The sequence below is a fragment of the Oculina patagonica genome, chromosome 12 (assembly GCF_052425735.1).
Source record: "Oculina patagonica isolate OP01 chromosome 12, crgOcupat, whole genome shotgun sequence".
In the NCBI taxonomy this organism is placed as follows: domain Eukaryota; kingdom Metazoa; phylum Cnidaria; class Anthozoa; order Scleractinia; family Oculinidae; genus Oculina; species Oculina patagonica.
This window is the reverse complement of record NC_135769.1, coordinates 1,758,519-1,771,301: the sequence shown is the minus strand read 5'-3', so window position 1 is coordinate 1,771,301 and position 12,783 is coordinate 1,758,519. Positions and strand designations below refer to the sequence as shown.

At 38.0% G+C, this 12,783-nt stretch overlaps 1 protein-coding gene across 1 annotated transcript; it reads left to right on the top strand.

Moving 5' to 3' along the window:
• The first annotated feature begins 1,199 nt into the window (after nucleotides 1-1,199).
• Nucleotides 1,200-12,565, top strand: LOC144633766 (uncharacterized). Its single transcript, XM_078492633.1, has 5 exons — nucleotides 1,200-1,517; nucleotides 4,209-5,141; nucleotides 7,504-8,195; nucleotides 8,680-8,859; nucleotides 9,999-12,565. The coding sequence occupies exons 1-5, from the start codon at nucleotides 1,463-1,465 to the stop codon at nucleotides 10,029-10,031; spliced, it is 1,893 nt and encodes a 630-aa protein (XP_078348759.1). The 5' UTR covers nucleotides 1,200-1,462; the 3' UTR covers nucleotides 10,032-12,565.
• Nucleotides 12,566-12,783: the final 218 nt, after the last annotated feature.

Genomic DNA, 12,783 nt, shown 5'->3' with positions numbered 1-12,783 from the left:
AGACAATTGTAAACTCGGATGCGTGCATTATGAAGGAACAACACTTCCGTTACTCTAATTGTCACTTCTTTGACGGTCTTTTCCGGAAGAAGGCTCGATATCCGCCGCTTATCTGCTGAAGGGGGGAGGGGGTTGAGGGTGGAGTTCGTGGAGAGAGCTTGTAGGGTTTCCTCCAAGCAGGGCTACCCCACATGTCCAGTCGGGGGAATAAGTGCCTGTTTTGGCAAATCTTCGTTGAAGCACTCGAAAAGTTTCCGAATTATTTTATCCAATCAAAAAACTAGCACGATCGCTCAAGAGTACTCCAAAAGCAATTGCGCGTAAAAAATAATTTCTGGGACGAAAACCGCGGGCTCAGTCACTTCTCAGAGAAGTGATGTCGGTATCAACTGCATGGCACTTGTTCCCCCGACTGTGTCAGTGTTTCTGTGTCCAAGTACTTGTGTACGTTTCCATGGAAATAATCAACTCGGCAGCAGTTAGGACATATTGAATGTAATTTCATTTTTTTACCTCAAAGTTTGTTTAGTTAGAGCTTCTTTTCAAAGACTTAAACCAAAATTTAAAAAAATTAAATTAAATAAAATTTTGAAAATAAAAAAGTTGAAACTATGACAATATTTCTCTTTCCGAGCGGCATTCATCCGTGTGGGAGGCTAAGTGAATGTCATTTAAATAACGACTTATTTTTTTCCGACTGTAACTGTTGATTTGCATGCAATATAATTTGGCGGCTTTTTATTTACAAAATACTGCCACCGGGCTCGCCAATTTAGTTCTTTTCATTTACTTTTCTAAAATCAATTTTGAAATATCGTGTTATTTATTTGAAGTGGAACCTGTAAACTATCCTTGAAGCCACACCACAAATTGCTGAACTCGATAAACTAAATTTTCGTACAAATAAATTGCCACAGCGGTTACTTTAGCGGTCTCTTTAGCTCAGAGAACATAAACCGCTAATATTCTCTGGATAAGCATATACTCATGTTTGCATTGATTCAGGTATTTTTCACGATGTTATCTGTGAAGCCTTTTGTGGGTTTGTGTACTAATTAACACAAAAGTGTCTTGGCGAAAAAGAAACAAACACAGTTTTGAGAACAAGCTGGCAGTACTTGTCCAAAATGATTGTCATTCCCAGCGACTCATCAGTTCTAATTTACGCCCTTGAATATGGAAATTTATTCTATGACCGAATCAAGTTGAATCATTTTGCGTCGGAGTATTCAAGGGCAGTGAAAAAACCGCTCGGGAAATAAAACCCGTATTCCCATCCGCCTTTTGCAAAGACAGTAAAAATCTTCACTGGAAAGGCTGGAAATTCGTTCCGAAAAACATCGAGGGTTTACTGTTAAAGGTTTCATCGGCCCGGGTTCTAAAATCCGCGTTTTGGCAACCGTCCGTCGCTACAGCATCCTAAATTTAGCTACTACAAGAGAAAAATCATCTTCTATTCGAAATGAACAGCTTCGACGTTTTGGTGCACGCGTTATTCATCTCAATTTTGATTCCAGGTAAGGTGGATTAATATTGCGTGTCCATGTACGTTTAACTCACTACAGTATCATATTTTTCGCGGGATATGAAAATATCCACTCGCCTTTTTTGTGATGAAGTAAGAAAATGAACAGTCGACGTTTTTGAAAAGCAAACACTGGTTAAGGCTACCCTTTCTTTTTAGTATGCTTCGCAGGATAAGTTTACAAACCTCTGTCTCTTTGAATCTGAAAAGAAATTTGTTAATTGAACGACATAGTGACGAAATTTTAATATCTCTATCTTTCTGCAAAGGTTATTAATTGTCAAGTGAAATTAGTCCTGTGCGTTTTAACAAAAAGCGCATCTTTGATCATGAATGACTCAAAACAATTGATTAGAATAAAACAGACTGGATATCAATTTCACTTTTAGCTTTTAATTTTTTTAATTCTGTTTTAGCTGATAACGAGAACGAACTTGCCATGGTTATCAACGTTCAAATGAAAAACTATCGATGCGACATGCTATACAAAATTTTATCATGAGAGAGGTCGAGCGTACTGGACAAGCGGTGAATTTCAAGAGAAAAAGAGAAAAAAAATGTATCTCACCATGCCGGATATTAATTTTACTTTTTATTAGTATGTATTGTTATTTTAAGTCAAGTTTGGCAAGGGTTAAAAATCATGCACAATCGAATACCGTTTTATAATTTTACCACCCGGTCGAAATTGCTTGCCTGAGACGCGGCTTATCTACAGGATGCACTTTGATAACTCAGAAATTAAATATTCTAAAAAAATATATTGCTGCTTTAGACTGTGACTAGGAGAATAAAATAAAGTCCTACGTTATCTCCTGGATCGAATAAAATCTTACTATAGATATATATATCTTTCTCATTAAATTCTGTTGTTTTGGGGCATAAGTAATAGTTTTAATCAAAATGAACAGCAGGGTTTTCGAAAAGTTAATGCAATCGGCGATCTCAGGCAACTGAAGTAAATCACGTTCATTCATTTTTTTTCTTTTCATAAACGTGCCTACATCTGCATAAATGACGCACAGATGTTCTTGGACGTGTTCGTGAAGGAATAATGATTTAACTTTCGCAAGAGTTCCCGTGCGGGAAAGCACATGCATACAGCTTCGAATTTGAAATATTTCGTAATATACTAGAAATATCCATTAATCGGACAGACGATCAATTAATTTGCTCAGTAGTTATGACAGCTGCTTTTAAGTTTCTCGGTTTCATGTCCACATAAAGCAAAATTAGAACAAGCTTTGTAGAAAAAGCAGTAAATATTGCTGTGATATTCTTTTTCTAAACAATTTAGGATTCAAAACATGATGCTTAAACAACTGCAATAGACAAAAAATTTGCATGAAGACTCTTACCGATTTCGTCAAACTTAACAACTTTGACACTTTACGTCCAATCTGGCGTCAAATTAACATCCTCAAAGCAAACCATTTTCATAAAAGAATTGAATTTCTAATTTAAAAATGTCTTACAAACATAATGGTTTTTACGGGCGCGCCAAGTTTCGTTTTAATAAATAAACCTGCGTGTGTGCTGTTTATTTAACACATTCGCCGTTGGATTCGACCCAGAGCCGAAAAATTTTTAGCATTTACATTAAAAATTGATTTGTGTGATCTTGGATTAACTTTAAAGACAGAACTTAATGATTATGAACGTTTGCTTATTCTGGAAACAAAGAAGAATGTATGAATATTAATATGGCAATAATAAATCATAGCGTTTCATCCTCGGGCTACAATTGAATTTGGTACTAAGGAAGAAAAATCGGGTAAAACTTCCGCAACATTCCCACTTCCCGAAAATTTAATATCATGGCGTATTAGGAATTAAATGGCAAAGGAGAAGTTAACTTATCTGCACGTTTATCGCTTGGTGTTCTATAAATATATAGCGACATATACGAAAATAGCTTACATGCTAATGTAAAGTTTACTAAAAGCGGTTCCAACTACTTGATAAAATAATATAGATATTGCGCGCGCTCTCATTGGTCAAATGCTAGTGCTGTTGACAACGTTCTCACTAGCAACAAACAAGGTGACAAAAATGGTTATTTTGGTAGCTTCAGACCACACGTTTATATTCTCCGGTTCAGTTATAAGGATTCGTGAATAAATTACTTGGAATGTTGGAAAACTGAATTGAAACTGCCGCGTAAATAGTGTCCTGCGTCAACAGTTCAAGTCAAGAAAAACGTAGAAAACAGTTTCAGTGTGTCAGTGTATATTATATTTATTAAAATAAAATATTGTAAGAGTTGAACGTGCGGAACGCGAACCTTACAATTTCCTATATCAGGTTTTCTATAATTCTTATGGAAACACCGGAAAAATGTTTTCTTTTCTTGTACTGATATGATATGAAATAATCCAGAGAAACTGATTCAGTACGTGTTTTAGGAACAAGCCTTTGAAACACAGTTTTTAGGCAATTATATAGCGGCTTAACTATCCAGTAATATAAGTTTAATATATATGATCTAGTTTAAAATTAATTTCATTGAGGTAAAAATGATTTCAAACTAGTTTAATTTGTATTTATCTTTGTTCCAGATGCACTACCATAATCCTTAAACAATGATTAACATAAATCCAACTAGACTGAAATCATTTTGACCTCAACTTCATTCTAAACTACAACATATAAGCTCACTGATATACATTTGCTTATTTTGCAGCAAGTATGGCTACTACGATTAGTCCCAACGTCATCCCATCCCCATCAATAACAGGCGCTGCTCCTAATACAACAAGAGTTCCATCTATTGGGTCCAATTCAACAGTGAACTCCACATTTCCTAATACTTCCAGCAGTGTAACTACAACAGACATTGCATCGAAAATGACAGTCTCCAGCTCCGTGCAATCTTCTACTAATTCAACCACTGTAGCTACAACAAGCGTCGTGTATCAGTCCGCTTCAGTGGTCGTAACGCAAACTCCTAGTATTACAGGCAGTGTACCTGTCACAAGTGTCACGTCTGATGGGTCCGCTTCAGTCGTTCCCACGAAAACTGGTAATATTGCAACCAGTGTCGCTGCTACGAACGCCGGCTCTAATAATTCCGCTTCAGTGGTTGTCATGCAAAGTTCTTATGTCACAGGCGGTGTAACTGCAACAATCGTCGGGTCTAATGTGTCCATATCGTTATCAACTTCAACGGTCGCAATGTCAGCTCTTAATAACTCAAGCAGTGTATCCACACTCAGAGACAACATGTCCGCATCACAAGTAGTGTTATCGACGGACGTTGCCCAATCAGTTATTTCAACAACTGTCAACTTTACTTCGTCCAAACCTGGAGACAGCACGCAGATTGCTGGTACAGCCAGTATTTCCATAAGGCCCAATTCAACTCTTTCTCAGTCACCGCAAACAACAGTTCCGTCTTCTTCCACACTGGGACTCGGGCCTTCTTTACATTCCTCAACGTCTTCACCTTATCTATCTGCAAGCCGTACTGTCTCTGTGGATGACTCTACCAGTCTTCAACCTACACCTGCAGTTAACTCGTCGGTTTATTCCAACAAAACGTCCGAACCATCTCAGCAAGTTTCTCGAATTCCGTCTCCCTCAGCCACACCATCAAATTCCACACTTTCAACATCAGGTAAATGTATATTGTCAGTGTTGTGTTCTTGAGCTAGTAAGAAACAGGACTCCTTCAGTGTAGTTATATTGTTAGGGCACCCTGACAATGGTACTGGGGCTAACTGCGCACTAAGGTGCAGGATTGCGGTTTATCAAAATATCATGATAGAATTTCATTAGTTTGATAACTGATATTTTGATATCTCAGTGACATTTTGGTGATAACTGCATGATAATATCAAAAAATATTTTTCCATTTTAAATATCAAAAATATCATTATCATATCGTATTTACATGATAGTTGCTAGAATACTATTTGTTATCAAATTTTTAAATTATCATTATCAAGGTATCACTATCAAGTTAGAATCATATCATGTATCACTATCATTTTCAAATCTCACTCAAGCAATAACAGACACAATGATATTATGATATATCGTGATAATATCAAAATTGTCCACAAAACTACATAATCACATTGCTATTTACTCCTTTTAGACACGGCAAGATTAACTTTCGTAACACCCGATTTTGGCTTTTTTTAACTCACTCTTTGGCCTTTTAATGGCTGTCATTCACAAACCAGAAAATATTTAGTTTGTACTGCGTCATTTTTCTTGCAACTTTCAAATACGTATTTAGTAAGACTGCGGGTAAGATTTACGTATTGGGATTGTCTGGGGTTAATGTAAGTTATCGCTTAAAGTTAGGGTTAGAGTTCAGAGGCAATGTTATTCAGGGTTAGCGTTTGAGTAAGATTAAGGGTTAGGTTAGGTTAGGGTTAAGGTTAGGTTAGGCTAGGTTAGGGTTAGGAATAGGGTTAGGTTAGGTTAGGTTAGGTTAGGTTAGGTTAGGTTAGGTTAGGTTAGGTTAGGTTAGGTTAGGTTAGGTTAGGTTAGGTTAGGTTAGGTTAGGGTTAGGGTAAGGGTAAGGGTTAGGGTTAGGGTTTAGGGTAAGTGCAGTATTCTGATAAAATCATGATTTATCATTTTATCACTGAGAGGAGAAGAAAAGTTAGTTAATTAAATATTCTGATAATATCATGATTTATCACTCTATCACTGGGAGTAGAAGAAATACTACTTAATTAAATATTCTGATAATATCATGATTTATCACTATATCACTGGGAGAAGAAATAAAGTTAGTAAATTAAATATTCTGATAATATCATGATTTATCATTCTATCACTGCGAGGAGAAGAAATACTACTTCATTAAATATTCTGATAATATCATGATAAATCACTCTATCACTGGGAGGAGAAGAAAAGTTAGTTAATTAAATATTCTGATAATATCATGATTTATCATTCTATCACTGGGAGGAGGATAAAAACCACTTAATTATATATTCTGATAATATCATGATAAATCACTGTATCACAGGGAAAAGAGAAATAGTTACTTATTTAAGTATTCTGATAATATCATGATAACATATCTTTATAATCAGAGAAAACCCCATTGCGGAATATCAAAAAATCAACCCCTTATATCACCAAAGATATATCATGATAATAGCACTATCCTTTAGAAGAAACATATAGTAAAAAACGTGATATATCATAATTGATTATTAGTCCTGATATAATGATAATACGCAATACTGCACCTCTCTCTAACTGCGCTAACAAGAACTTTGAATGCCCCGACCTGATTGCCCGCTAAAAGACTAAATACTTACAGATTGTTGGTTTGTTTGATTGACTGACTGGCTGACTGACTGACTGACTGACTGACTGACTGACTGACTGACCGACTGACCGACTGACCGACTGACTGACTGACTGACTGACTGACTGACTGACTGACTGACTGACTGACTGACTGACTGACTGGCTGACTGGCTGACTGGCTGACTGACTGGCTGGCTGGCTGGCTGACTGGCTGACTGGCTGACTGGCTGGCTGACTGACTGGCCGACTGACTGACTGACTGACTGACTGACTGACTGACTGACTGACTGACTGACTGGCTGACTGGCTGACTGGCTGACTGACTGGCCGACTGACTGGCTAACTGGCTGGCTGACTGGCTGACTGGCTGACTGGCTAGCTGGCTGGCTGACTGACTGACTGACTGACTGACTGACTGAATGACTGACTGACTGAAAGGCTGATCTATTGATCGATCGATCGATCGATCGATCGATCGATCGATCGATCGATCGATTGATTGATTGATTGATTGATTGATTAATTGAGTCGATCTTTTAGGAATCTCTAATCTCCTCCGGATTAAATATGGCTTTGCCATATTAGACACTCTCACATATCCATTACTTTATTGCTTGTGTAAACCATAACTTTTCCACTTCTATTTCAGTTCCACTCGTGTTCTTGTCTAATTCTTCGTCTCTTTGTACGTTTTGCAGGTCAAACGTCGAACACAAGCAGACTTCCATCTTCAGACGTAATTACGCATTCCCCAAGTGTCAGCCAATCCAGTCAGCTCGATACCTCAATACTATCCCAGTCCTACTCTATGCAAATGTCCATTATGACACAACACCTTGTAGGGTCCCTGACAATATCCGTAAGTAATTCAAGCTCGACTCCGTCTCCCTCAATAAACGCGTCGTCTACTTCTTCAAAGACCACGACCAGTACCTCAACTACTTCCCCTCCTCCAACATTACCACCAGAAGGAACCAAATTTGTCAGCATGGAGGTTTCCTTTGACTTAGAATTTAAAAAAGAATACAACGATCCAAGCAGCCAAGAGTACAAGGAACTGGAGAAAAATCTGACAAAGAGCTTGGAGGAGGTTTACAAAGACGTGGAAGGTTTTGTTGCTGTGCGTATCATCCTCATAAGTGAAGGAAGTGTTGTGTGTAGCTACATCGTTATCCTGGCGAAAGACTCAAAAGTGGAAGAGAGCGAATTGAAAGACAAGTTAGAGCAGGCAAGCAAGGATAAAACGCTAGGATACACGGTGACGAGTGTGAAGGTTGCAGAGGAGGACGCAGAGAAAACCGACGAGAAGCTGCCAAAATGGGCCTTGGCTGTCATGATTGTGCTGGGATGTCTGTCAGCTATTTTCCTTATAACTGTGATTTATGTTTGTGTAAGTATGACGTTTTCCTTCGGTGTATAATACACACGGGGTCACTCCCTACTGTCAAACTGTTTAAATCACAACTAAGCTAGAATCAGTAGTCGCCAGATTCACAATGTCAGTGTAGATCTTTTTGCCGACCCGTGTCCGCAGGATTGACTTCTAATGTGAAGATATTAAATAGTTTTTGCGAGCATTTGCGAGCATGCGAGCACAGCGCGTTTTTCTTTGCGTTTACGAGCATTGAGAAAAAGTAGCCTAGCTAGCGAGCAACGAGCACTTGTCAAAAAGCTACCTCCACTAAAAACCAATCAGCGATAAGCATCATAAGGTGCCATTGATGATAAAAGTTCACCAAAACACACACAATTGAACAATACTTGCGTTCAATCCTGGACATTAGAGTTAAGTAGGCCCATGCTGAACACAGCCACAAATTTGTCGTCATCCTTTTCTTCTTAACATTGTGACGGTCCCCCTTCTTCAATCACAGGTTAAATACAGGAGATCCCTGTATGGAAGCACTGATGCATACTTGGTGTCTACCGGGGAAATTGGACTCGTGCACACGTACGAAACAGTATCAGTGGGCGACAATAAAATGCGAGCCAATCAGGGAAACGGTCAGAAATCGACTCCTGAGAGACGAGTTATTGGATCACATACTAACCCTGTGAGTATAATCAAGGTGATATTTTCTTCGTTACCATTGGCCATGGTCACTAACCAATGAGATCGCTTAAACCAAGGACATTCTCCTCCTTTTTCAAGTGTCTCCACTCACCCCTTTCAATCACTCTTCTTGTAGTGCTTCTTTCTGTCGCCACCCCACTTCAAAACAAAAGGCCAAGAGTAGAAATAACCCCCTTGGATTTTGGCGAACTATTTCGGTGTGTTTGTCTTACGTTCTCCTTGTAGGTAACCATTCCTTTCTTGAAAATAAGTTTTTATAACTCCAAGAAATTTGTTAATTTAGTTTTCTGTGCATTCTTAAACATTACGAGTACAAATTTACTTTTAAGTTAAAAAAACCTATATTTTGGAGGAATAAGTAACATATGCATTACTACAAGTACCGGGGGATGCTCTGTAGAAAACAACGAAAGAAGTGCAGCCGTCTCCCTGTGATAAATGAAATGAAACTCTATTCTGGGTCAGTTGCCGATATTTTTTTAACCCTTTGACACCCAAATTTTCCTCAAAAAACGCTTTTTTTAGCCGCTAAACTGAAATTTTGGTGCTATGGTCTGGAATTTACCTCAACTTTGCTAAAGAAGCACTTTTTTACACTTCAGAAACATTTTCATAAAAATTCTGTGTAAAAATGTACAATATTTTACTTTGGTGCATGCTGAACCGTTCCAAATTTTTTTTGCCCCTTTTGCTTCCTTTTTTTTTTTTCGCTTTCTTATTCTCGTTACTTTCTACTCTTCATATCCTATCTTTTGGCCAAAAAAGTTTTGACATTATCAATGGAAAGCCCTGAAAAGGGGACCTTGACCAATTACAGGTGTACTGGCCTGTTTAGCAACGATTTTGCACCAAAAATGGATTTTGTTTTTCTTTGATTAGCTCTGTCAGAATGCAACTGATATTCAAAATGAACAGTCCTGTAGAAAGATCAATTCAAGCTCCATCAGATTCTTATCACGAAATTCCACTGACGTGCTAATTAATGATGTCACATGTGAATCAATGACTGCACCTCCAAATAGCGCCTGAATGCGCGTTTAGGAGTGAAAGGGTTAATTTAAAGCTTTAGTTTCAATAATTTAAACTGAGACTTTATTGTTTCTGCATTCCTTTTCTCAGACTTATGGCTCCAATGGTGCTCTTGCAGACTAAGAAGGATGTCCGCCTCAGTATTTCTGAATACAATTAGCTTCAGTCAAGGACATTTATATTGAAAATGTTCATATTAGTGAATCTATTAGGAATATTATATACAAGTAGGCTCTCAAGATTAGTATTGACCTGATAAGTGGTAGCTATAGAAATCTTCATTTATGCAATAGATGTAATAAATTAGCCTGTTTATCGCCCAGGTGGGGGGGGGGGGGGGGGGACTCCGGCTTGTAAATTACGTGGATGATCGAATGGTGGCATAAGTCAGGACCCCAAAAAAACCCTAAGTCTTCCGACATAACCCCAAAAAATCCCTGGACCAAAAATAACCCCCCCCCCCTAAAAAAAAAAAAAAAAATCCCTTGTCAGATTACCCCTGAATTGCCAAGAGGGGCAATAATTTAACACAAAGAAAAACAAATTCATCATACCATAAATACGCCAAGGCCGCGCCAAGGCACTTCAGCTAGTTTTTAATACCCAAAAAATCCCCTATTTAAATCAAGTCACCCAAAAAAATACTTGCCAAATTTTCCAACCCAAAAAAATCCAGTAATCGAAAATTTCAAACCCCCAAAAATCCTTCGATCATCCCCGTCATTTACAAGCCGGAGTACCTCCCCTGGGGTTTATCGCGTGGCGGCGAGACTCTCTATATAACAGTACCTTTTCGGGGCTCAAACTCGAGTTTGGTACCGCTGAGTGCTTTTCTCATTTTAAAATTTTACAGTTGGTACTTATTTTGTTGCCACATAGGGCACGAGTTGTGAAAATATGAAATTGGCAATGTGTCTCTTTTGTCTTAGATGTGGTTCTTCGGCACGGCCAGTGCCGCTTGTGGAATTGGTAGATGAGCTCAAGCTACACCTACCCACACAAAAATGGATTTTAGTACCCCTCACGTGCAGGACTTTTTCAAACTTTTTTGACGAGCATTCCCGCCACTTTCATACAGAAGTTTCTCCGAGCCCCCGTATCCCCGAGCCCTCAGTCGCTATATATTGTTTGGTCACCTCGCTGGTCTTAAGAACTTAATTTATGACCCAATTGCAAGTAAAATTTGGAGTCCTTTATTAATATATGGTTATAACATTGTCTTGTATGTATAGTAATATATTGTTCAAGAGAAAATAATCGGTACAGTAATTAGATATTTTTTCTAGAAGTGTTAGTTAAGTATTTATTTGTTTGATGCACTGACAACTGGCAGAGCCGTGTTGTTTAATATGTGCATTTATATAAATAACACAAAAACAACAGGATCTTTGATCGGTCATTTCAACTGATCTTCAATGTAATGCCATATGAAATATATAACAGCCAGATCGCGACTTTTTCCTGCCATTTTTAGTGGTTACATGTCGCGAAATGCTTTCAGTTTTTTGTAGAATCTGTTGCTAAGCTGTATTTTTTGTAGCCAGCGGTGCATGCGTTTTTGGTGGGCGGCCGCTCGGATTAAAAAACGCACACTCCCTTGTCTGGTTTCCTTCGCAGCAGTTTTTGGGATGTCACGCAACGCTTCCTTTACTTTGGGGGAGCGTTGCGTGACATCCTAAAATACGCCTGCTCTAGGCTGGATTTGTTACTGTGCACCAGTGCGGTATGCAATGCTTGTGAATGTATTTTGTGAAAGTTGAAAAAAAAATTGTTTTATGGCCTCTTTTTCATATAGTCTCTATAAGATAGTGAATTCGAAGTAGATAAGCTAATTTTGTAACATAACAAAATAAACTGCTTTTATATATGGCATTACCGCAATCGTTATAAGCAAGAGAAAATCTCTTGTAATAAGTAATTGTACAGTAATCAAAAAGACTCTAATAGGAATTCTACACTGTTGCCAAATTACCCGTTTATTATGGCAATATATTCATTAAAACAAAACAAATTTTTGCCTTGACGAAGGAAATTGGATACCATTAGCATTCATTCGCCATTTTGAATTTTCTAAGGTCACGTGGCTGTCCTCTGATTAGGACCAAACCATAAACACCGCCACCGCCACAACGAAAATAACCCATCGTGAAAGAAGACCCCCAGATCCTTTCCCTTATGTATCATGAGCCGTTTTCACGATTTAACTCCTTCCTATCGAGCAGTTTGTGTTATATTCTGTTTGGTAAGAGTGGTTGATTTTACGGTATTTCCAACAATTTAACAACAATTTTTTCCAACAGTGTCGATTTCCTTTATAAAAACAGGTCTTACAAAGAGGAATATAGTAATTAAAATATTATTAGTCTATTTGTAGTTATTCACGTAAAATATACAGAGCTAAATTAAAATAAAGGTATTCGCTTTAAAGAATAAGTTTTTTACTAAATTATAGTCTAACCTTGCTTTACCGAGTTTTATGGGCAGTGTTTTTAGTTAGTTGCATTTTTGTGATGAACGCATCAGTATGGTCCTAATGGTGTATAAACTTCCTTAATTTGTATTCTTCAATCATTGTACTTGCTTCAAACATGTTGTTGCTATGATTTTGTCACATATAATAGAAAGCCCAGGCTTAAATAAAGAAATGTCATCCGAAATGATGTTCCTTTGTCCTTTATAAGCTCTATTCCATCTTTTCACTCTCCTTTCTCTCGACAAACGAACAAACAAACAAACAAACAACAGCAACAACAACAACAACAACAACAACAACAACAACAGGGAGCACACAGTGGTGAGAGCGCTCACCTCCCACCAATGTGGGCGGGGTTTGTCGTTTGTTCTCGCCTTGTTCCGAGGGTTTTCTCGGGATTGC